Source organism: Camelina sativa, chromosome 19 (genome assembly GCF_030686135.1).
Source record: "Camelina sativa cultivar CO46 ecotype springtype chromosome 19, ASM3068613v1".
NCBI classification, from domain to species: Eukaryota; Viridiplantae; Streptophyta; class Magnoliopsida; order Brassicales; family Brassicaceae; genus Camelina; species Camelina sativa.
In genome coordinates this window covers 22754424-22779548 of record NC_141898.1, presented here as the reverse complement: position 1 = coordinate 22779548, position 25125 = coordinate 22754424, and the positions used below count along the sequence as shown (strand labels likewise).

The following is a 25125-nucleotide window of genomic DNA, read 5'->3' as shown; positions in this document are numbered from 1 at the left end:
CTTCTGCGTCTGTAAATCCACCATCAAACTTATTACTTTTGATGTAGAACGATTTGAAATAAATAAATTTTATTTTGACGAAAAAAAAATAGAGAAGTTGGTGTGTTTTAAAAAAAATCATAAATTAACGATTTGAGAGAAACTAGATAAATACCTGCCTTATGAGAGGGCTTATGGTTTATCGTTTTTAATGTAAAGTTTATTTTCGTTTTTTTTTTAATTGTAGAAAGCTTGAAAAATATAATTTGATGTCAATTGTTTTAATACTTCACATACGTTTTCTCATTTTATAATTGAATTATTAGATACATGCATGAACAACTTTGTTTTGAGAAATTTAAACATTCTACTAGTCGTGTCTATAACTTCATAAAAAAATATTTAAAATGAAAACTAGATCTAAAAGATGCATATTTTGTAATAAAGAGTCTTTTTGTTGAATGAATTTTACATTCATTCAAATTCAAAAAAAAAAAAAAAGCTTCAGTATTTCGATATACTCATACTTAAGCTTCTCAACTGTTTGATAAAAAAAAAAAAAAAGCTTCTTAACTAAATACTATGAAACAGTAACATTTTCTATTATCAACAATTGCAGTTTGGCTAACTCCTTAATAGATATAATTAAGATAGACAACTATACTAAAGAGAAAAAGGATGGAAAGTTAGTAGGATATGATTGTATTGGTTCCATTTCTGCTATTGAGGATGGTCTACGAAGTAAGTTCTATGTTCACAGCTTTCATCCTTTTTTGTAGCTTGATATATCATGGTTTTTACGGTTTTTAACCATGGTGTAAGTGTGCTTTTTGAGTTTTTTGATTTGTTTTCTAGGTTGTTTTTGTGTCATTACAGGTTTTCTAGGATTTTGGCACGGATGGAGCGAAATGGAGCAATTTGGATCATTTTGGAGCATTTAACCCGGAGGAAACAAACTTGGAGTCGAATAAGAGTGATGGTGTCAATCAAAACCACCTTGGTGTCAGTCGACACCCTGTTTTATCCGACGAGAGAATAAGAATTGGAAGTTTTACAATTTTGCCCGAAGTTTTCCATAATTGCAACATAAGCCCCTGGACGTGTTTTAGGATGTATATATTTTATTTTGGGGTTTTAGAAACTGGGAAGTTATTTTTCTAGCAGTTTTTGAGAGAGATATTTTGAGAGCTTTTGGGAGAGACAGATCTGAATTCTTTCTAGGGAGAAGATTTCTAAACTCCCTCTTTTACTTTTCAATATCTATTGCATGTTATTCAGAATTATGATTTGTTATTCATTAAACATGTCTGAGTAGTTTGCTTGTTAGGTATATGGTTTTTCATAGGGTTTTTATGATTTATTAGATCTGTGATTTTAGGGTTCTTAATCTTTTATGATCTTCATCCTTGGTTGTTCTTCATAATAATTCTTGATTGATCACCTAGAATTATTATCATAGGGAAATAAATTGATATGAGAATATAATTGTTTTTCTAAATAAAACCATTGAGGAGCAAAATTACTTTTTACAAAGAGATTTGAATTAGTAATTTTGTGAACTTATCTAAACCTGAATTTAAAGCTGATTTTTAACCTAGAATTTTTCAAAGAGATTTGGATTTTCTGGTTTTAAATTTAGATAATATTTACAAATTGTGTTTAGAGTTCCAAATCTGATTTTAATTTCTTGAACCTTAATTAATTTACTGATTTAATATTTCATATTTTCCTGAGAAATTCCCTAGGCTTAACCCTTTGATTTTCTGATTTCACAACACTTTTATTTGAATATTTGCATGCCTTTTCAATAATTAATTAACTTGTTTAGCGTAATAACAAAACTCGATAATCTATTGTGTTTGATTTTGAGTCTCTGAGGAATTCGACCCTTAAGTACTATAGTGATCTCTTGTTTGAGAGAGTAGCTCCAGAGATTAATTTGAGCATATCAAATTTTGGCGCCGTTGCCGGGGACTCTTTGATCTACCATTAGATTTGAGTTTTTAATTTCGTGTAAATTTTTCTTTTTATTTTCTACTTACACATTTTTGTTTTTCTTCTCTTTGGTGTTTCAGGTACATGCCTAATAAGCCTAACACAAGGAGCAACAAGATTGGTCCTACTGTGAAGCTTACAAATCAAGAGTTGGGAAAACTTGAGCGTGAAAACCGAAAAGCAGCCAAATCATTGAAGATGGATAACACAATCATTTTGATTCGTGATGAGGATGATGCTTTGAAAGATCAAGAGGGCCACTTGCGCAATCAGCAGGGCCAAAAGCTTGATGCAGAAGGGAATGTTATTGTTGAGGTTGTTGTTGTCGATGAGCAAGCCGATGGTGTCGATCGACACCCTCTTCTTGCAGACGGACGTGGAGCTGCAAACCACGTTAATAATCCGGTTCGAAGACAGGAGAACAACCGAGACTTGATTAGGACCATTGCTGACTACAACCGGGCTGATCTTGTGTATGAGAACCGGTCTGCTATTGTTCCTCCTCCATTCCAGAGGAATGATTTTGAGTTGAAACCTGCTTACTTTCAACTAGTTGGGCAGAGACCTTTCTCTAACCTGCCCAATGAGAAGCCTTTGGACCACATTGAGCATTTTGAGAACCTAGTGACCATTATCAAGGCTAATGGAGCGACTGAGGATTACATCTACTGCAAACTCTTTCCTTACTCACTTGCAGGAGAGGCATCTCAGTGGTTGAAGCAGTTGCCAGCTGGATCATTGACAAATTGGCATGACATCAAGGTGGCCTTCCTCAACTACTTTTATGATGATGCAATGTCAGATGAGTTGAGAGTTAAGCTATCCTCTTTCAAGCAAAGACCAGATGAAGCTTTCAAGGCAGCTTGGGTGAGATTCAAAGCTTATCAGAGGGACTGCCCACACCATGGTTTCTCAAGAGTATAATTTCTAAGTATCTTCTTCAAAGGATGTGACTGGGAGTATCAATTGGCTTTGGATGCTGCAAGTCATGGGAATTTCAAGACAAGATTTCTAGAAGATGCTGAAGGTTTGATTGAAAACTTGGCTTCTAGCAATAGTACTAAGAGAGCAGATGCTGAAAGAAAGAGATTACATGGAGGATTTGATTCAAACCAGTTAGCTTTTGTTAATGCTAAGCTGGATTCAGTGCACAATCTCCTTGTGGGTAAGAAATCTGTTCACTTTGCTGCTGAAGTTGAGACATATGAGTCAGAACCTGGTCAAAGAAATCATGAGGAAGAGGATGTGAACTATGTCTATGGGAATCAGGGACATCGGTTTGGAAATCAGCAAGGTAGCAGACCTTACAGTGGAAACAGTCAGCGTAGCAACTTTCAAGGGAACTCTTCAGGCTACACTCCTAAGCCTGACTATCAGAAGCAGCAGCAAGAGAGCAACTTCACAAGGACTTATGGAAACTCTTCTTATCAGTCCCCTCCTCCTAAGTCAGCTGAGAGTAGTAGGATGGAAGCTATACTAGAGCAACTCTTGCAGGGTCAAGAGCAAATGACAATGACTTTCAATGGGAAGCTTGACAATGTCTACACTAAACTTAATGGGAAATTTGAAGCTTTGAACATTCATGTCAAGAAGCTGGAAAATCAGATTGCACAAACCGCTGGATCCGTCAAAAGGCAAGAGAGATTTCTCCCTAGGAGAACTGAATCAAATCCCAAGCATTCCTGCAATGCAGTGACTTTGAGAAGTGGCAAACAACTCCATTCTATACCCCAGAAGAATCAAACTAATGATATGCAGGAGTTAATTGATATAGAAGACGACGGGATGTTTCTGCTGAGCCAGTGTCGACCGACACACAGGAGCATCGGTCGACACCATGTCCACCCAAAGCCACGATTTCTACACCAGAAGACGTTATCGATCGACACCATCTGGGTGTCAGTTGTCACCCGTCATGAACAGAAACTCCTAATGCCACTTCTTCCACTCCAGTTGCTGAAAGAGTTTACAAACCCAAGGTTCCTTTCCCCAAGAGTCCAAAGAAGTCCAAACAAGAACTAGATGATGCTAAATGCAAAGCAATGATGGATAAGCTTATTGTTGATGTTGTTAGGACTTCTCCAATGCTAAGGAGATATGTCAAGAGGATGGTAACCAAGAATTTGAATGCTGAGCAAGGAGTCATGATGATATCAGCTCAAGTTAGTGCTATTATTCAGAACAAGATCCCAGAAAAACTTCCTGATCCAGGTAGTTTTGTTCTTGATTGTACCATCTTCACTAACAGATTTGCTAGATCTTTGTGTGATCTTGGCTCTAGTGTCAACTTAATGCCTAGATCAGTAGCTCTCAGCTTGGGAATGACAGACTTCAAGCGTACCAATATCACTCTACTCCTTGCGGATCGGTCAATTCGTATTCCTGATGGTATTCTTGAGGATGTTTCAATTAAGATTGGAGAAAGCTTGATACCCACTGATTTTTTGGTATTAAAGTATGATGAGGAACCCCAAGGACCCTCTTATTCTGGGAAGATCATTCTTAGCCACTGTTGGAGCTATAATTGATGTCAAGAAGGGTCAGATTGGTCTTAATGTGGGTGATCTACAAATGCGCTTTGACATGGATAAGCTGGTTAAGAGGCTAACCATTGATGGACAGACATTCTATGTGGACACATTGTCTAACCTTGCTGAAGAGATATTCCAGGAGCTGCATCCTAAGGATCCACTAGAGAGAGCATTGATTGCTTCTGCTGAAGAAGTTGAGCATCTAGATGACATTGCTGCTGGGTATGTCAAGCTACTTGATGCTAATGAACAAGTGAAGAAGCTGGTTGCACAAGAGGAATTGGTTAGTACTTCTTCACAAGCTGAAAATTTTTCTGATTGGAGTCTAGAGAAAGCTCCAAAGCTTGATCTCAAGCCACTTCCTGGAGGTCTAAGGTATGCATTTCTCGGTGAGAATTCTTCTTATCCTATTATTGTTAGTGCTTCCTTGAACAATGCAGAGCTCACTTTGTTGCTAAGTAAGCTGCACAAGTTTCGCAAAGCTCTTGGCTATTCTCTTGATGATATTGCAGGAATCTCTCCAGACTTGTGTATGCATAGGATTCATCTTGAGGAAGGAGCTAAGACATCTATTGAGCATCAGAGGAGGCTGAATCCAAATTTGCAAGATGTTGTCAAGAAAGAGATCATGAAGCTGCTGAATGCTGGAATCATCTATCCAATATCTGACAGCAATTGGGTTAGTCCGGTACATGTTGTTCCTAAGAAAGGTGGAGTAAAAGTGGTGAAGAATGACAAGAATGAGCTGATCCCTACAAGGACAATTACTGGTCATCGAATGTGCATAGACTACATGAAGTTGAATGCTACAACCCAAAAAAATCACTTCCCGCTTCCTTTCATTGATCAAATGTTGGAGAGGTTAGCTAATCATCCATACTACTGCTTTTTGGATAGCTATTCCGGGTTCTTTCAAATTCCAATTCATCCTGATGATCAAGAGAAGACCACTTTCACTTGCCCATATGGTACCTTTGCTTACCGAAGAATGCCTTTTGGTTTTTGTAATGCTCCTGCAACATTTCAGAGGTGCATGATGTCTATCTTTACTGATATGATTGAAGACTTTATGAAGATATTCATGGATGATTTTTCAGTTTATGGGTCTTCATTCAAGAATTGTTTAGACAATTTATGCAAGGTGCTAGAAAGGTGTGAAGAGAAGCATCTGGTGCTTAATTGGGAAAAATGTCATTTTATGGTTAGAGATGGCATAGTGCTTGGCCACATTGTTTCAGAAGCTGGAATAGAGGTTGACCGCGCTAAGATAGAGGTGATGACAGGTCTTCAAATGCCATAAAATGTGAAGGCAGTAAGGAGTTTTCTTGGGCATGCAGGGTTCTATAGGAGATTCATCAAGGATTTAAGCAAGATATCTAGACCACTTTCTGCTTTGTTGTGCAAAGATGTCAAGTTTGAATTCACTGATGAGTGCAAGATAGCCTTTGAAAGGATTAAGCAAGAGCTTGTGAGTGCTCCTATTGTTCAGCCACCAGATTGGGATCTACCATTTGAGGTTATGTGTGATGCTAGTGACTATGCAGTGGGAGCAGTGCTGGGACAGAGAAGAGACAAGAAGCTTCATGCAATCTATTATGCAAGCAGAACACTTAATGATGCACAAAGAAATTATGCAACAACAGAGAAGGAATTGTTGGCGGTTGTGTTTGCTTTTGAAAAGTTCCGGTCTTATCTAGTTGGATCCAAAGTCATTGTTCATACTGATCATGCTGCTTTAAAGTATTTGATGCAGAAGAAAGATGCAAAGCCTAGACTTTTGAGATGGATTCTTCTTCTTCAAGAGTTTGACATTGAAGTGCAGGATAAGAAGGGAATTGAGAATGGTGTTGCTGATCACTTGTCTAGGATTAGAATTGATGATGATGTCCCAATACAAGACTGTTTGCCTAAAGAACATGTTTATTTTGTGGATACAGGGTTTCAGACTGATAAATTGAAGTGTCCGTTCTCAGATGCAGACGGTGTCGATCGATACCACATTGGCATCGGTCGACACCCATGTTTTCCCGAGACAGATTGGTCGTATGAAAGAGATTTAACTGTTGTGGCTAGCTCCAATCAACCCTGGTATGCTGATATTGCCAATTATCTTGCTGCAGAAGTAAAACCAGAGAAGTGCACTGGCTATAACAAGAAGAGGTTCATGAGAGAGCTTAGAAGATACTATTGGGATGAACCTTACTTGTATAAGCATTGCAGTGATGGGGTTTACAGAAGATGCTTAGCAGAGACTGAGGTGCCTGACGTTTTGTTTCATTGTCATGGATCTGACTATACAGGACATTTTGCTACATTCAAAACAGTGTCCAAGGTTCTCCAAGCAGGCTTTTGGTGGCCAACGATGTTCAAAGACGCTCATGAATTTGTCTCAAGATGCGATGCTTGTCAGCGGAAGGGACAAATCAGTAAACAGAATGAGATGCCACAAAACTTCATTCTTGAAGTTGAATTGATTGATGGGGTATTGACTTTATGGGACCGTTTCCATCTTCTTACAAGAATCAATACATCCTAGTTGTTGTTGATTATGTCTCCAAGTGGGTTGAAGCGATTGCATGTCCAAAGAATGATTTTGCAGTGGTTCTTAAGCTGTTTAAGACCATCATCTTTCCAAGGTTTGGAGTGCCTCGAATTGTTATCAGTGATGGAGGTAAGCACTTTATCAATAAAGTGTTTGACAAGCTGCTGAAAAAGTATGGGGTTCAGCATAGAGTGGCTACTCCATATCACCCTCAGACTAGTGGTCAAGTAGAGGTTTCCAACAGGCAGATTAAGGAGATTCTTGAAAAGACAGTTGGTGTTACAAGGAAGGATTGAGCGATAAAGCTTGATGATGCACTATGGGCGTATAAAACGTCTTATAAAACACCACTTAGCACCACACCTTTCCATCTGCTTTATGGGAAAGCATGTCATCTTTCGGTGGAGTTAGAGCACAAGGCAGCCTAGACAGTTAAGTTGATGAGTTTAGATGCCAAGACAGCTTCAGAGAGAAGGTTAGTGCAGTTGAATGAGTTGGATGAGCTGCGATTTCATGCATATGAGAATTCCAAGCTGTACAAGGAGAGAACCAAGGCTTATCATGATAAGAAGATCATCTCCAGACATTTTGAGCCCAATGACCAGGTTTTCCTTTACAATTCTCGTTTGAAGCTATTCCCAGGTAAACTTGGTTCCCGTTGGTCTGGTCCTTTTACTGTCCATGAAGTTAGACCATATGGAGCTATTGTGTTGCTAAACTCCAAGGGAGAGAAGTTCAGTGTTAATGGTCAAAGGGTGAAACATTATTGGGCTCAAGCCCAGATACCAGACGGACACATTGTGCGTTTGGACGAAGCACCCTCCGCCTAATCCGTTGCCAAGTCAAGCTAATGACTTAAAATAACTGCTGAGTGGGAGGCAACCCACTGGTAGGAACTATTTATTTTTCAATTTTCTTTTAGGATTCCTAACATATTGATTTTTGGTTTTGAGTTTTCTTTGTTTCAGAATTAAAACAAAAAAAACAAAAAACAGATGAAAATGTTTCGGATATCACTGATCAAGGCAGAGCATCGACCGACACCACCAGGGTGTCGGTCTTCACCGTTATTGGATCGCAGATGGATAGAAGGGTTAATGGGTTTGATAATTGGATTTGCGAAATTGGGCCTGAAATTGTAATTGGGCCGGGTCTGAATGAAGCAACATCGACCGATACCACTTAATGGGTGTCGGTCGACACCGTTAAAATCGAGGCCATCACGATTTAACCCCCGAGTCGTCTCCTTCGTTGCATAAAACAAGAAAACCCGATGCAAATCTTCAAAGCTTCATAACTTTTCTAATACTGATCCGTTTTGAGTGATTCCAAGACTAACCTGATCGATTTCGAGTCCTCTACCCGTATTCAGTGTCAATTTCGTGTTTTGGAGTGGTGGCACCAACCAAGAAGACACGAACCGACGATGGCAAAGCTTCATATTCTCGCCCAACTCGCCAGTCCAATCGCCGTCCGCCTCCGCGAGCTCCGGTGAGAGCTTCCTCTGACCTCCCAGATCTTTCACTTCCATCTCCCATTCCATCTCGTTTCCCATGGCCCAAGGAAGAAAATGTGCCAATCCCAACTCAACAGGTATGGGAGAATCCTCTTGCAGAACTTAAGAAGGCTGAGTTTATCAACAGACCATTGGATGTTTAGGGAGAGTATGAGACATTGTTTATAATGCCTGGTTAGGAGTAGAAATAGAACAGACTAAGTTTGTTGATCCAGCTGTTCTGCATAGACTTCGGATTCATGATGAGGTCTTAGGATTGTTAGATAAGATTAATTTGGGGACGGTTTGCACCAGACAGTATGATTGCTATCCCGATTTGGTGAGACAGTTTATGGCTACTGTGTGGGTTGTCTATGACAATGAACAGGCATCGGAACCACGTCAGGGAGAGTTGCATTTCTGTATTCGCGGGATACCATATTTAGTGACTTTGCCTCATCTGTGTGACATTTTTGATTGGCCACGGTGGTATAGAGGTACTGCTTTGCCTCAGACCTATTTGGATGTTGGTGTTTTGTGGTCTTATATAGGAAATGGAGATTATGACTCCAAGAAGTGTGTTCAGACAAATGTTCGCCATCCCGTACTTCGTTATGTTCTTCGGGCTATTGGGACCACTTTTTTGTGCAAGATGGAACCAAACAAGATGAGAGCTGCTGAGCTTTATCTATTGGGGATTGGAGTTAGACGATTGATTCCGGATTTGACTGAGCGGCAGGACCCTTCATTGCCCAACTTTGGGGCTGTTTTTGCACATCACTTGGTCTCCCTTCAGACCAAACCGTTTTTGGGTCACGGCCAAAAAATTGAGCAAGTTGGGAGCCTTATCACAGCTATTCTTCAGTGGAAGAACATCCCGACTGACGGGTACAGTGTTCTGCCACAGCGGGCTCTCATGGATGAGCAGTATATGAGGAGTACAACCTGGATGAAGCCAGGATTGTTGTGGAGATTCATGGATGAGATTGGAGAGCATCTGATACGCCTTCCTAGACCAGACCTCACTACTATTGGAGAGGATCCAGAGCAGTTGCGTTTTCTTCCATCCGCTGCCGACTTTGTCATTGTTCCTCCTACCCATCGTCATCGAGCTTCCCGGTCTGCTGCTGCTTCCGCTACTCCTTCTGTACCTGCTCCTGACCCTGCTGGAGGTTTTGAGATTGGTTCTTCCTCTGCTACCGCTCTACTTGAGTTTCCAGAGCCACCAGAGGATCCCGCCACTATGTCTCAAGGAGCTCATCAGGCCTATGTGGTTACTGCTTTGCGTTCTATTTGGAATGGCATGGCCAAGCTGTCTCGTTGCTGCATTCGTCCTACTAGGCCCCGGTCACCTTTCGCGTCTTCACCACCTGTTGATCCCGTCTCTGATGACGAAGATGCTGCTGCTGATGTTTAGCTTCTGATCATGGTTTTCTTTATCTTTTTCCCTTTTTAGGATTGAGTCATTTTTATTCTTGCATTGAGTTAGTTTGTGTTTGAAATTTGTTTGAACTTTTGAACTATCTATCTATCATGTTGCTTTTAACCTGTGTTTGTGTTTGAGTGCTTCTTAACAGAATTAACATCCAACAACACAATTAACTGCAAGTCTGCAACTAACAAGGAGTTTCGGCCAACAATCACCATACGCCGAGGGTGTCGATCGACACTGCAATGGTGTCGGTCGACACCGATGGGTAACCCAAGAATGTTCATCTTTTCTTTACAATTTTTCAACATATTTTTGTTTATTTACTTTTCCCTTGCTTGATAACACTGGGGACAGTGTCGTTTAAGTCTGGGGAAGGTTAGTATTAACTACTAACTTGTGTCAAAACCGTTTTTGTTTTTATTGAGTCAAATGTTTCAAATTTTTCTTTTTGGAATTAGGATCTCTAACTAATGGTTTCTGTTCTTTGGCTAACACTCTAATGACTCTTGACTAAGCTTGACCTCAGAACTAAAGTGTGGAAAAGACTATGAGCTGTATCAACAATCCCGAAAGCCCTTATTCAAAGGATATCTGGTTCAACCAACGTTGTCTCAACTTTTATCAGGATTTTAACCGGACTTAATCTCTTACTTTGGAGTTGGAAATCAGTGGACTAGACTTCGTCTTCAGGCCATACAAGACATTGCAATTTTTCAAAGTATGTCTCCCCTCTCTTTTCCCTTCAATACTTAAAAAAAAACTAAAAAAAAAAAGAAGAAAAGAGGAGAATATAAGATGAGATGATTTTGATCAGTTTAGAGGAGTAGGTAAATTACCTGCGACCCCATTATTCTACTCTTGAGTCAAATGATCACACAAAGCTTGGAAGCGAGGGGTAGGTAAATTACCGATGACCCCGGTATTCGCTTACACCTTTGATTCAGAAAAAAAAAAAAAAAACAATCCATTGGAAGTGAGAAAAGGGAGAGGAAAGGAGATGTATGAAGAATGTCTTGGCCTGAAGAGAGTTCATATGCCACTGATGGATACACCAAGGTAAGAACTCACCTGTATTTGCTTTAATTTATGTAATGAGATGACAATGGTAAGACTAGAGATTCCTAAGAATTATGGGATTTGAGTAAGGAATGTTGATGCTTCTCAATTGACAAAGTATATGAAGTAAGTTCTGAAGATCAAGTCGATGAAGAGTGCGAAAAACAGTTACCTGCAGTTGAGTGAATTCCATGTTTTCAAACCTCTTTCACAAGTTTAAGTTTCTGTTTTTCTTGAGGACAAGCAAAGGCTAAGTCTGGGAGTTGATATATCATGGTTTTTATGGTTTTTAACCATGATATAAGTGTGCTTTTAAACTCTTTTGATTTTTTTTCTAGGTTGTTTTTGTGTCATTACAGGTTTTCTAGGATTTTGGCACGGATGGAGCGAAATGGAGCAATTTGGATCATTTTGCAGCATTTAACCCGGAGGAAACAAACTTGGAGTCGAATCAGAGTGATGGTGTCGATCGACACCACCTTGGTGTGGGTTGACACCCTGTTTTATCCGACGAGAGAACAAGAATTGGAAATTTTACAATTTTCCCCGAAGTTTTTCACAATTGCAACATAAGCCCCTGGACATGTTTTAGGATGCATATATTTTATTTTTGGGTTTTAGAAACTAGGAAGTTATTTTTCTAGCAGTTTTTGAGAGCTTTTGGGAGAGACGAAACTGAATTCTTTGTAGAGAGAAGATTTCTAAACTCCCTCTTTTACTTTTCAATATCTATTGCATGTTATTCAGAATTATGATTTATTCTTCATTAAACATGTCTGAGTAATTTGCTTGTTAGGTTTAGGGTTTTTCATAGGGTTTTTATGATTTATTAGATCTGTGATTTTAGGGTTCTTAATCTTTTATGATCTTCATCCTTGGTTGTTCTTCATAATAATTCTTGATTGATCACCTAGAATTATTATCATAGGAAAATAAATTGATATGAGAATATAATTGTTTTCCTGAATAAAACCATTGATGAGCAAAATTACTTTTTACAAAGAGATTTGATTTAGTAGGTTTGTCAACTTATCTAAACCTGAATTTAAAGCTGATTTTTAACCTAGAATTTTACAAAGAGATTTGGATTTTCTGGTTTTAAATTTAGATAATATTTGCAGTGAGAACTGATTTATTTTACAAATATTGTTTAGAGTTAGATCTGATTTTAATTGCTTGAACCTTAATTAATTTACTGATTTAATATTTCATATTTTCCTGAGAAATTTCCTAGGCTTAACCTTTTGATTTTCTGATTTCACAACACTTTTATTTGAATATTTGCATTGCCTTTTCAATAATTAATTAACTTGTTTAGCGTAATAATAAAACTCGATAATCTATAGTGTTTGATCTTGAGTCTCTGAAGAATTCGACCCCTAAGTACTACAGTGATCTCTTGTTTGAGAGAGTAGCTCCAGGGATTAATTTGAGCATATCATAGCTTCTTGTAGAAAAGTTTTGGTTTTTAGTAATGGAGCCTTTTATTTTGCTTTTTTTTTCAGGCTCAGGTATCCTTTATTTCTAATATCCCAAAATTATTCGTATGGTTCCAAATAATTCTTTTTTCAAATTTTAAAAAATCGAAAACGCAAAAATCATAAACCTCTCCCTGGATCTTGTGGACTTTGTGGACCAACAGAAATAAGAAATTGTTTGAACAGATCCACTTGACAAGCTGATATATCATGGTTTTGTGGTTTTTAACCATGGTATAAGTGAACTTTTTGATTCTTTTGATTTGTTTTGTAGGATGTTTTTGAGTCTTTACAGGTTTTCCAGGATTTTAGCACGGATGGAGCACAGTGAAGCAATTTGGATCATTTTGGAGAGTTTAACCGAAGAAATCAAGTTGAAGCTGTTCAAGAGTGATTGTGTCAGTCGATGCCACTCTTGGTGTCGGTCGACACTCAGTTGAGCCGACACATGAGCCAAGTTTTGGAAGTTTTACAAAACTTCCCAAAGTAATATTTGCGCTTTTCTTTTTACCTCAACAAGGAGATTGGTGTTCATAGGGCTTGACTCCTTGTTCATACTGGACAAGTAAGATTTCTTAAAAAAAATGGTACTTGTCTCCCTTATTCAAGTTAAGACATTATTCCTGAGAGATTTGTTGAAAAAGAAAAAAAAAAGAGAATAAAAGATGACATGATTTTGATCAGTTTAGAGTGGTAAGTAAATTACCTGTGACCCCATTATTCTACTCTTGAATCAAATGATCACACAAAGCTTGGAAGCAAGGGGTAGGTAAATTACCGATGACCCCACTATTCGCCTACACCTTTGATTAAAAGAAAAAAAAATCTCAGAAAAAAAAAACAGAGCAAAGCTCGAAGCAAGATAAAATAGAACAAGTCTGGGGGAGAGAAAGAGTACCACAGGTTGTAAATATATCTTCTTGCTTGTTATGGTATAATATGGGAATGAGTCTAGAAGGTTCTTGACATTGATCAAATTGATGAGTCCCATTGACGAAGGCTTAATGGAGGATGTTGTGGAATTTGGTTTGAATTTGGGATGCTAAGAATGTCAACGAATAAGTACATGGTGGTTCGATTTGGATTTATCTTCTAAGTATATGGATTATGGTTTCGATGATCATGGCATTTCTCTAAAAAGAAAAGGAGTTTCCGCATTTTCAAACTTCTTTCGCAGGTCTAAGTTTTTGTTTGCTTGAGGGCAAGCAAAGACTAAGTCTGGGGGAATTGATATATCATGGTTTTTGTGGTTTTTAACCATGATACAAGTGTGATTTTTGAGTCTTTTCATATTTTCTAGGATTTAAGCACGGATGGAGTAGAGTAAAGCAATTTGGATCATTTTGGAGCTTTAAACCGAAGAAATCAAGTTGAAGCTGTTCAAAAGTGATGGTGTCGGTCGACACCTAGTTGAGCCGATACACGAGCCAAGTTTTGGAAGTTTTACAAAACTTCCTGAAGTTTTCCATAATTGCAGCACAAGACCTTGACGTGTTTTAGGACTTATATATAGTATTTTTAGGTTTTAGAAACCCTTAAGTTTTATTTTAGCAGCTTTCTGAGAGAGATATATTGAGAACTTTTGGGAGAGATGGATCTGAATTCTTTTGTAGAAAGAAGATTTCTAAACTCCCTTTTTTATTTTTAATATCTATTGCTTATTATTCAGAAAAGATGTTTTGTTCTTTATTAAACATATCTGAGTAGTTTGCTTGTTAAGTTCAGAGTTTTTCACAGAATTTTTATGGTTTATTAGATCTGTTATTTTTTAGGGTTCATTACCTTTCAAGATCTTCATCATAGGTTGTTCTTCATATTAATTCTTGATTGATCACCTAGAATTAATAACCTAGGAAAATTAATTGATGTGAAAATATAATTGATTTTCCTGATAAAACCTTTGATGAGCAAAATTACTTTTTACCAAGAGATTTGATTTTGTGAACAAACTAAACTTGTTTTTAAAGCTGATTTCAACCTTGAATTTTACAAAGAGATTTGGATTTTTGGGTTTTAAACTAAGATAATATTTGTAGTGAGAACTGATTTATTTTACAAAAGAGATTAGAGTTCTAGATCTGATTTTTAATTGCTTGAATCCTAATTTATTTATTGATTTAATATTTCATAGTTACCTAAGAAATTTCCTAGACCTAGTTTTTTAATCTTCTGAATTTACAACACTTTTATTTTAGTATTTTGCATTGTTTTTATTTTAATACAAATTAATCTGTTTAGCCTAATCATAAAACTCTATAATTTATTGTGTAGTCTAGAGTCCTTGTGGAATTCGACCCCTAAGTACTACAATGATCTCTTAATTTGAGAGAGTAGCTCTAGGGTATAAATTTGAGCATATCAAATTTTGGCACCATTGTCGGAGACTCTTTTGATCTACCATTAGATTTGAGTTTTTAATTTCATTTAAATATTTCTTTTTATTTTCTACTAACACGTTTTTTGTTTCTCTTCTCTTGTGTGTTTCAAGGTTATGCCTTCAATGCCTAACACTAGGAACAAAAAAACTGGTCCAGTTGTGAAGCTTTCAAACCAAGAGTTAGGAAAACTAGAGTGTGAAAACCGAAAAGCAGTCAAATCCTTGCAGATGTTCAACACAATTATTCTGAGAGCAGCTGAGGCTGGTGTCTTGAGGATCAAGAGGGCCACTTGCGCAATGAGCAAGGCCAAAAGATTGATGCGGAAGGCAATGTAATTGCTGAAATCGTTGTCGCTGAGTAGCAGAACGTTGGTGTTCACCAACGCCAACAGGGTGTCGATCGACATCCACCTCCAACAGATGCACGTGGAGCTGCCAACCACGTTAACAACCCGGTTCGAAGAACCAGGATTTAATCAGGACCATTGCAGACTTCAATAGAGCTATATGATGTATGAGAACCGCTCTGCAATTGTTCCACCTCTATTCCCAAGAAATGACTTTGAGTTGAAGACTGCTTACTTCCAGCTAGTTGGACAAAGACCTTTCTTTAACTTTTCCAATGAGAAGCCTCTGGACCACATTGAACATTTTGAAGATCTTGTGACTAGTATCAAGGCTACTTGGGTGACTGAAGATTACATCTATTGCAAGCTCTTTCCATACTCACTTGCAGGAGAAGAATCTCAATGGTTGAAGCATCTCAATGGTTGAAGCAGTTGCAACCAGGTTCATTGACAAATTGGCAAGACATTAAGGTGGCTTTTCTCAACTACTTTTATGATGATGTAATGTCTGATGAGCTGAGAGTCAAGCTGTCCTCTTTCAAGCAAAGACCAGATGAAGCTTTCAAGGCAGCTTGGGTGAGATTCAAAGCTTATCAGAGGGACTGTCCACACCATGGTTTCTCAAGGGTACAATTGTTGAGTATCTTTTTCAGAGGATGTGACTGGAGTATCAGTTAGATTTGGATGTTGCTAGCCATGGAAACTTCAAGACAAGATTTCCAGATGAAGCTGAGAACCTGATTAAAAATTTGGCCTCCAACAATAGCACTAAGAGAGCCGATGCTGAGAGAAAGAGATTACATGGAGGCTATGATTCAAACCAGCTAGCTTCGGTTAATGCTAAGTTTGATTCAGTTCACAATCTTCTTGTGGGTAAGAAATCAGTTCATTTTGCTGTAGAGGTTGAGACATATGAGCCAGAGTCGGAGGATGAAAAGGATGTGAACTACATCAATGGGTATCAAAATAAGTGGTTTGGTCCGAAGAATTCCTTCACAGGAAATCCGAACAACAACTTCACTAGGAACTATGGTTCTTCTTATTACCAATCCCTCCCTCCACCAAATTCAGAGAGCAAAATGGAATCAATGCTTGAACAGATTTTGGAAGGTCAACAGAAGTTAACAGTGGATTTGAATGGAAATATTGATAATGTCTACAATGAGCTTATTGGAAAGATTGATGCATGGAATTTTCATGTTAAGAAGCTAGAGAGTCAAGTTGCACAGACTGCTGGGTTTGTCAAACGACAAGAGGGTTTTCTTCATGGAAGAACTGAGTCAAACCCCAAGCATGCTTGCAATGCCAAAGTAGTGAGAGATAAAGATGATGGTGAAATTGTTTCTGCATAACAGGGAGAGAAATCGGCCAAATCCGAGACGGAGAAGTCAACACCAGATGATGGTGTCGATCGACACCAACTGGGTGTCGGTCAACACTCATCTCAGACAGAACCCGAAGTTGCAAAATCTCCGGTTCCAGCTGCTGAGAGGGTGTACCAACCTAAGATTCCTTTTCCTAAGCCAAGAAGGTCCAAGCAGGAGCTTGAGGAGGCTAGATGCAAGGCTATGATGGATAAGGTGATGATAGAGATGCCTTTGGTTGATGCAGTCAAGTTTTCTCCTGAGATTAAACGGTATGTGAAGAGGATTGATACGCCCAAATTAGAGGATCACTCAGCCGGATTAGAAAGGATAGAAACTTGCCAAGGTGCAAGGTGCAACAAGGGAGATTTGATGGATTGAGGGGTCGCACAGCAGTTGCGAAAGGTTGCTGATATTTCCAACTCCAATCGCTGCTAGATATAACACACTAGTCCAGCAAGAGGAGTCTGTTACTTGGATATTACACACCAAGAAACAAAGAAATGTTCTAGAGAAAGAACAAAGAGATAGACTCTTAAAATGAAAAAGAAAATTGATTGATTCTCAAATGAGATTACATGTGTTTATATAGGGATAAGAAACTTGGTAACAAAGCAAGTATTGATTATTCTTTGAAACTAAAAAACATTAAATATAGATAGTTGAATGAAGACCCAAGACTTGAAGTTTTCCTTCCCAAATGTATTCTTCCCAAGGTGTCCTTTCCAAGGTGAGTTGAACTCAATTTTCGTCATCCCTCTTTGACCACAAAATAAAGTGCTTATTTTAGGATTTATTGGACTTGATTTAGGATCAAAGTGAGCTAGACTTGATAAATATCATCTCCAATAGATTTTCTCATGCTCTCTTTGGCCATAAGCTCTTGAATTAACCCATTAAGTGTTTCCTTGATCTTCTTTGACTTTGACTTTTTGATCCAACTTGCTGATGAGAAACAACATGGGCTGTATCTTTACTCCATCCTGGAATTAGTAGAAACACCTCCTGGTTGTCATACGTAATTTTGGAAGCTCCTAAACCAATTGGACCTAAAGCTCTTCAAGTGTAGAACTAGATTGACTTCCTTTGGGAAATGGGGCGTAACCTTGTTGTTTATTGGCCAAATCTTGTGTTCTTGGGCTTTTTGGAAACATAAGTGATCCATTGACATCCTCCAACTGATTTCGTGTCGAAATTGTTGCTGAGTTGGTCTGTGTAACACGATCTTTGGCTCAGACGCGAAACTAGAACTAGGATAGATCCACTGACTTGAAATCTCCATATCTTTCACATATGAACTGATCTTAATGTGATTCCAAATCTCCATGGTTTCGGAATGGATCAAGATTCCAGAACAGTTTGGTTCATAGCTTGAATCCTTCTTACTTGGTAGTACTCCTCCTTTGAATACTCGTAGGTCCAAATCACGTAGCCATGAGTTCAGCTGAGCTGTAAAATAAATAACTCCTTCATCAGAACTCTGATTGTACTGATTCCACCTCGAGATATTCTCTAGATGAGGTAAGAATGTATTCCAAATAGTAGTTTGGCTGGAAGAGTTGACCTTTGACTTCGTTTGAGGTGAGCAAGACTCAAGGGTCGTCTTGGATGGTCTCATGATCATATCAAGGATGGTATCTAATGGTTTGAGTCCTAAGGAAGGAGCACTACTTACCAAAGATGTCAGTACAATTCTGTTGAACCAACCTACTCAAAGGAAGAAAGATAGGAAAGAGAAAGTGACTGTCTCTGAGAAAGTGAGTGCAGTGATCCAGAGTAGAATTGCATAGAAGCTACCAGATCATGGAAGTTTTGTGTTAGATTGTTCTATCTCCACAGGAAGGTTTCCTCACTCTCTTTGCGATCTTGGCTCTAGTATTAACCTGATGTCACATTCTGTTGCTGTGAGACTTAGGATAACAAAATTCAAGCCGACTAAGATATCTCTTATCTTAGCTGATAGATCCCAAAGAATTCCTGAAGGTTTCCTCGAGGACATTCCAATTAAGACTGGAGATTTCATGATTCCCACTGAATTTGTGTGCTGAAGTATGATAAAGAGCCTAATGATCCTCTCATCTTAGAAAGATCTTTCTTGGCTACAGCTGGTGCCATCATAGATGTGAAGAAGGGACATATAGAACTGGATGTGGGAGGTTTGGGTATGAACTTGGAGATGGATAAGCTGAGGAGAGCTCCTACTAATGATGGGCATACTTTTTTTTGTTGAGAAGTTTGATGAGATCTGCAAAGAAGAAGCTGGGAGACCAGCATCAGGCTCAGTGTCGATCGACACCTCCTCTGTGTCAGTCGACACTCCTCCACGACTGAGCCCGAACTTAACCAGAACTGAGCGCTCGTACGACATTCTCTATGCTTCAGGTCTGAAAGCTGTTCCCAAACAGAAAACTCCCTTCTATACACTCCATAGTCCGCATGTAAGGCAAATGTACACGCATCTTCTTCACCCAAACCTTCTCCATTCATCAATAAGAATTTCAAATGTACTTAAATTGTTCTGCAGTTAACCAAGCCACGAGATTATCGTAGAGTGCTTGTTTCTTCTGTTGATGATTTTGTAGGCTATAAAAGAAGCCCACCCATACCTAAGTCCCGCCCTTGTCCTATTCCTCACATTCTTGGCAGACCTCATGCACCTAAAGCTTATACATCACCTTGGATGAAGAGGACATTCTCTCGGCGGCATACATTGCCACTTTCTGTTCAACCTGATGCCTGAGCTCTGACACAGTCAAGCTAATGACTGAAATCAAGCGCTTAGTGGGAGACAACCCACTCTTAGGTTTTTATTTTTCGTATTGAGTCATTTTTCTTCTTGCATTGAGTCAGTTTGTGTTTGGATTTGTATGAAATTATGAACTATCTATCTATCATGTTGCTTTTAACTTGTGTTTGAGTGCTTCTTAACGGAATAATCATCCGAGGATTGACTTACCAACACAATCTAACTGCAACTAACAAACGATTTTTCGACCATGTTTCTGTCTGCAGAGGGTGTCGATCGACTAACAAAGCATTTGCTGATCAAAGAACTCAAGTTGGAGCTTCAATTGAAGCAGCTCCATAGGATTCAACACGACATCCTTTCTTTTACTTCCGTTTTTCTTTCTTGATGTCTTCTTTCTTCTTTTTTTTTTTTTTTTTTATTTCTTCTCTCTCTCATGTATTTCTCTTTCCTTTATGTAAATTGCTGATGGGGAGAACAATCTCAACCTCATTCAAATCAATTTTATTTTATCTAAATGAAACCTCTCCAGCAATTAATGATGCATCTGAGAATTCAATTTTAACGACTTCGACATCGAAGCAAGGATTAATTGACTTGTTTTTCTCTTTCAGCATTTATAGCTGAATAAAATGAGATTAAGAAGAAGAGGATGAAACTTCATGAACAAATCTAGGCTCAGTTGGATCGGATCGGGTCGAACAACCAACCAATCGTCGCTTTACTATCCATGATGTTTGATTTCACTTAAAAAGTTTGATGTTTGGTGTTGTTTTCTTTAGGATACAACGTGTGGACAAGTTGTATTTACATCAACAATGTTGTCTACCAATTGTGGACAATAATATACAATATATGTAAAAATGTTGTCCTTTATGAATTTATAACTAAAACTATATTGTAAACTATAATGTATTAGTTGATGGACTATTTTGATTTATACAAATGGTGGACAAGTTGTCATTGACTTTTTTGAATGTTGGCTTCCAAACGCTAAATCATGGTAGACAACATTTTCCACCTCGGTGGACATGTTTTAGAACAACATTACGTTATGAAATCTCTGTGGACAATAATAGACAAATTCGTATTTTTAGAAATTCAATATCGTCTACCGATTCAAATATTGTGGATATGTTTGTAAAAAATCAATATTATCTACCAATTTGAATTTGTAGATGATAGAAAATTTTGTATTTCTGAAAACTCAAACTTCTCAACATTATTTTCTAACTTTCCAATACTTTTTTAAAAAAATATATTGTTATTTGAGATATTCTATCTCTTTTCTTCTTTTTCTCAAAATTGTCAATCATTTATTTTTTGCACATTTAAAGTTTGCATATCTAACACATCTAATCCACTCACTCTCCCTCACCACACATTCGTCAAGGGTAAAATAGTCACATACTCATGACCAAAAAGTGGATTATAGTACTTTTAGAAAGATAAAAATAATATAGTATTTCTAAAAAGTTTTTTCTGAAAATCCCTTTAATATATCACCAACTCTAATTCTAGAATGCATATATAAACAAATATTTAAATATTTATCCTTTATTTCTAATATTCCAAAATTATTAATATGATTCCAAATCGTTCTTTTTTAAACCTTTAAAAAATTGGAAACGCAAAAATCATAAATCTTCCAAAAATAGAAACCTGGGCTTCAAAACCGCAATTTCGACCTTTATGATGATTCAGATTGACCCTTCTCTGATATGGTCGATCTATATGCAGGCAGGCAGGCATTGAATAGATTTGGTTAAATTAAAGAGATCACGTGTCTAGGAGATAATAATAATAATAATACAACAATGGAACAAGGAAGAGGACATAAAGTTATGTTTTGATCCCAGGATTTTTGTCTGAAAAGAGAATCACAGAGCAGAGAGTTCGACTTTTTGAGTGGAAGGCCGATAAGCTACGAAGGTGCTATCAGTTGAAAAGGAGCCCGGATTGAAACATGTTGCTCCCCCAAACTTGCACACCTTTCGCTCACTCTTGTCACCTAATACTATCTGTTTTAATAACAACAACAACAATCCTTCTTTTGTTTAAGTTTGGTTTCATGCTTCCAAAATTATGCACAACTCAACCTATAATAAGATGTAAGAATATACCGTATGAGGAGTTGGATACAGTTGTAGACAGTGATCATAGTTCCAAATGATGGGTTGCTCCATGAGAGGTAGAGGACAAAGATGGCTCTGATGAATTATTGTGGAATCAAGCTGAACCCACACATTTCACAAGTTTCAGACTATTTGTTATTACCCGAAAAAAAAAAAAATTGTCAAATCAAAAGTTTGAAAATAGTGTAGACGAGAGATGTTTTACGTCCTCAAAGGGGTCATTAGTTTCTTCTGAGGAAAGGGATATTAAGCATGAACGGCTCATTCGGTACACAACGTCTTGTCGGAAGAACACAATATCCTGGTTATAGAACTTTACTCTGCATTTTACAAACACAAAGATCAATGCTTCAGATTTTGAGTTCCGTCCGTCCATCTCAATAAATCCTCATACATAATTCAGAAGCCAAACACCATAATAAAGAACAATAGAGAGTTCACACTGTAGAATACTCACCTGCAAGGATTGCTTGAAAAAATCGCATTGGGAATAATGCCTCGAAGCTCTTCAGTTAAATAGTTTGGTAAACTGCATCTTGGCAAGACTGTCGAAGGACCTGTCAGTTATAATTTGTTTTGATTAGTCATGTCTCTTCATGGACCGTGGCATTATTAAGATAGTGATGGAGAAATGGTACCTGCGTCACCAGGACTTGGAATGAATAAAAACCGACTGCTTTCTTTTAGCCGTGGATGGTTTCCAATTATTCTCCCAAGTTTACCAAACTGCTGCCTGAAAAATGAAATGGATGCATGTCCTCAATAATACATAAGACCAGATTTTCGACAACACAATTGAGGAAACTTTAAATAAAATGATCCCTTACCTAAGGCTTGAATAAGAACAAAATGATAAGTTGCATGGGCGAGAACAAAAGCTTCCCATGAAAACTAACAAAGAGGGCACTATCTTCACTCTTTCAAAACGATCAAGAACTGTTTCCAACTTCCCGAGAACCTTCGAAGTGGACAACACATTTTGGCTAATCAAGAAATAATCTTTAAACACAAAAGATTTATGCTAAAAATACAGTTGTTGGTACTCCAACTCATAAGTCAGACAATATGACAAACGTGTCATCCACCGCTTCGCTTTCTAGTTCTGCAAGTCTACCCTGTGAACAGGGGCAAAAATATCGTATATTTGTATTTCTGCTGTGACTTTGCTATGTAAGGCATGGGACCGGACTTCCTCAAATCCAGAAGTACAAAAACAACGACTCAAGGGTTACCTTTTTTCGTTTATCTGGCCTGCCACATCCGAAGAAGTCATCCTCAGGGTGTACCTTTAACGTGTTATCCCTGTTTTCTAAAGGAGGAAACCCGCATGTAATAACCTTTACCAAAGACATGAAGAAAAAGCTTTTAGAAGCGGAACAGGTAAATCAAAGAATGTAGTCATTTGAAATTGAGCCTCTGTTTACAAGGCCATCATTATGTTGATGGGAACATTCAGTTACATATTCCAATTGTTTTCTTCAAGTGTGTTGTTTATGGGGACTTATGTACATATTATTATTGGTCACAGAGGAGACCCATACACACGAATTAGCTCTATATACAATTCCCACCCAAAATAATTAACATCTTGATCTCAAGATGGACAACAACAACCTATGAGAATCGTGGAACGTATAAAATATGCAACTTACACTCTAATATACCTGAAAGATGCCGTTGTGCATTTCACCTTCTGCGAAAAGGATAGTATTCTCTGTGAAAAAACCAGTGGTTATCTTGTACTGATTGTCAAAGAAAAGTAATCATACAGCAATAATTTGAGATGCATTTTTTATGTAAGTCCAGATTTTAGATGGAACTACGAAACTAAAGAGAGAGAGAAAAAAAAAAGGATATTGCTTTGGACAAATCAACCTCTACAGAAGCTGAAAGGTCTTCAAGGTAGAAGTGCCCATCTTCCATCTGTGATATCAAGCCCATCACCCATTTCGTTCCCGTCAGACCGATTAGAGACTGGATGGAAGATATCTACTAGACAGAACATGCAATGACAAACTCCTAAGTAGTTTTAGGTTTTACCAAAACAAAAAAAAAAAAAAAAAAAAAAAAGATGTGAGAGGAACCAACCTCGTATTTGTTAGATTGCGATATTTCAGCATCAAATGCTGGGCTAGAAAAATACTCAGAGCGAGAAACTCTCTGCAACAGCAATCTGAAACGTTCCCTGTATACTTGTATTTTTGCAGAAGCCTCGCCGTGAACAGGCAGATTACTCACATGCCTGGAATCAAATATATATTTCAGTCAGTGCAAAAGTGTTTATGCCATCAATGTCGACATCTACCACCAAGGCACAATGGGACATCTGTGTCATAATATCAATCGAAAGGATCTATTATCTACACACCTACCAATCCATCAACTGACAAAGTCTTAGTAACAGAAGAAAGTAGAAGCCTTAGTTACTGGATGAATCGCTTATTAACAAACATCATATCGATATTTTGGCACCAGAAACACATTGTCGATGATGGCCAAGGGATAAACAGTCGATTCTTCTGCCGCCGCCGCGTTAATCACGTTTTCAATTGATTCCACATCGATTATAGAAGAAGAACCTGCAACATTTTTTTTAATATATATATATATAAAAAAAAAAGCCCAACTATTCTATATGAGAGAATCGATAAGCAGTCGCATATATCAGAGGAAAATCAGACAAATACGCGATTCCTGCTGAAGGAGATTGAGAAGATGATTGATATCTTCATCTGGGAAGTCTACAATCATGTCTAAGGCATCGATTATGAATGAGGTGGTACCCTCTTATTCTGAATTGCTTCTGTATATATCTCCTCCTCGTACACCTTCTCATTCTCCCTGCCTCTTTTTGCTTTCTTCGTTTCGAATCGAAGACTCTTATCTCTCTCTCTCTCTCTCTCTCTCTCTCTCCTCTGAAACCTTACATTTTTCTTTCTGGGCGGGAATCTTCGGGAAAAACCCAACCCACCAAATTAGCGGAAAACGAAAAAAAAAATTAAGAGTGAATACAAACTTTCATTTAACATATGCCATTTACCCTAATCTTATTAATATCCTCAAACTTTCGCTTAACATGTGCCTACTGTACAAGTGACAGACACATCTCCAAAAAAACTTATTCACATATCTATATATACATTTTTTTTTGAAACAAATCCTGGAATTCATGTCATTGACATTAATTATTAATTTGTTTTTTATTTAATTAATTAATATTAAGTTTATATTTTTGGAAACAAGATTTCTCATCCTAAATAAATTTGAAAACAAGATTTCTTATTATTTTTTTACAATAAGAAACATATCTAATAAAAAAATCTGTAATTACACTTAAAATCTTTTATGAATATAATTTTTTTTCTTTTTGTCAAACTTAGAATATAATTTCTTAGCTTCCAAATTAGACAATTTATAACAAAAGATAGTTAATGTGATAGCTAACATCCCGAAATTGAAGTAAAATGATAACGTGATTATGAATATAATTATTTTAGAGAATCTAATTATTTTTTAAAAAAAACTCTATAAAATTTATATTGTTTCCTATAATTTTGTTTTAATGCCATATCTTCCTATGATACTGAACTCAGATGTTTTGTCTTTAATCATGATAGCCTCATGATAACCAAGTGTTTTTTATGCATG

At 37.6% G+C, this 25125-nt stretch overlaps 2 protein-coding genes and 1 non-coding gene across 4 annotated transcripts; 1 reads left to right on the top strand and 2 right to left on the bottom strand.

Moving 5' to 3' along the window:
• Window positions 1-7487: 7487 nt before the first annotated feature.
• On the top strand, window positions 7488-7877 carry LOC147920863 (uncharacterized). Its single transcript, XM_087501265.1, has one exon. The coding sequence runs from the start codon at window positions 7488-7490 to the stop codon at window positions 7875-7877; it is 390 nt and encodes a 129-aa protein (XP_087357391.1).
• Window positions 7878-15745: 7868 nt separating this feature from the next.
• Window positions 15746-15852, bottom strand: LOC147920862 (small nucleolar RNA R71). Its single transcript, XR_015591950.1, has one exon. It is a non-coding gene; the product is annotated as a small nucleolar RNA R71 (small nucleolar RNA).
• A 5241-nt stretch (window positions 15853-21093) lies between these two features.
• On the bottom strand, window positions 21094-24504 carry LOC104767000 (DNA polymerase epsilon subunit B-like). Of its 2 annotated transcripts, none has more exons than XM_010491005.3 (12): window positions 24165-24504; window positions 23850-24056; window positions 23566-23719; window positions 23335-23466; window positions 23142-23216; window positions 22710-22814; window positions 22305-22435; window positions 22116-22210; window positions 21935-22034; window positions 21683-21797; window positions 21466-21576; window positions 21094-21363 (listed from the first exon to the last, which is right to left on the bottom strand). In XM_010491005.3, exons 2-12 carry the CDS (start codon window positions 23855-23857, stop codon window positions 21223-21225), a joined length of 1167 nt encoding a protein of 388 aa, XP_010489307.1. In that variant the 5' UTR covers window positions 23858-24056; window positions 24165-24504; the 3' UTR covers window positions 21094-21222. The 2 variants fall into 2 exon arrangements, with proteins under 2 accessions (XP_010489307.1, XP_019096956.1); XM_019241411.2 differs by having other exon boundaries at window positions 23846-24056; window positions 24165-24420.
• Window positions 24505-25125: the final 621 nt, after the last annotated feature.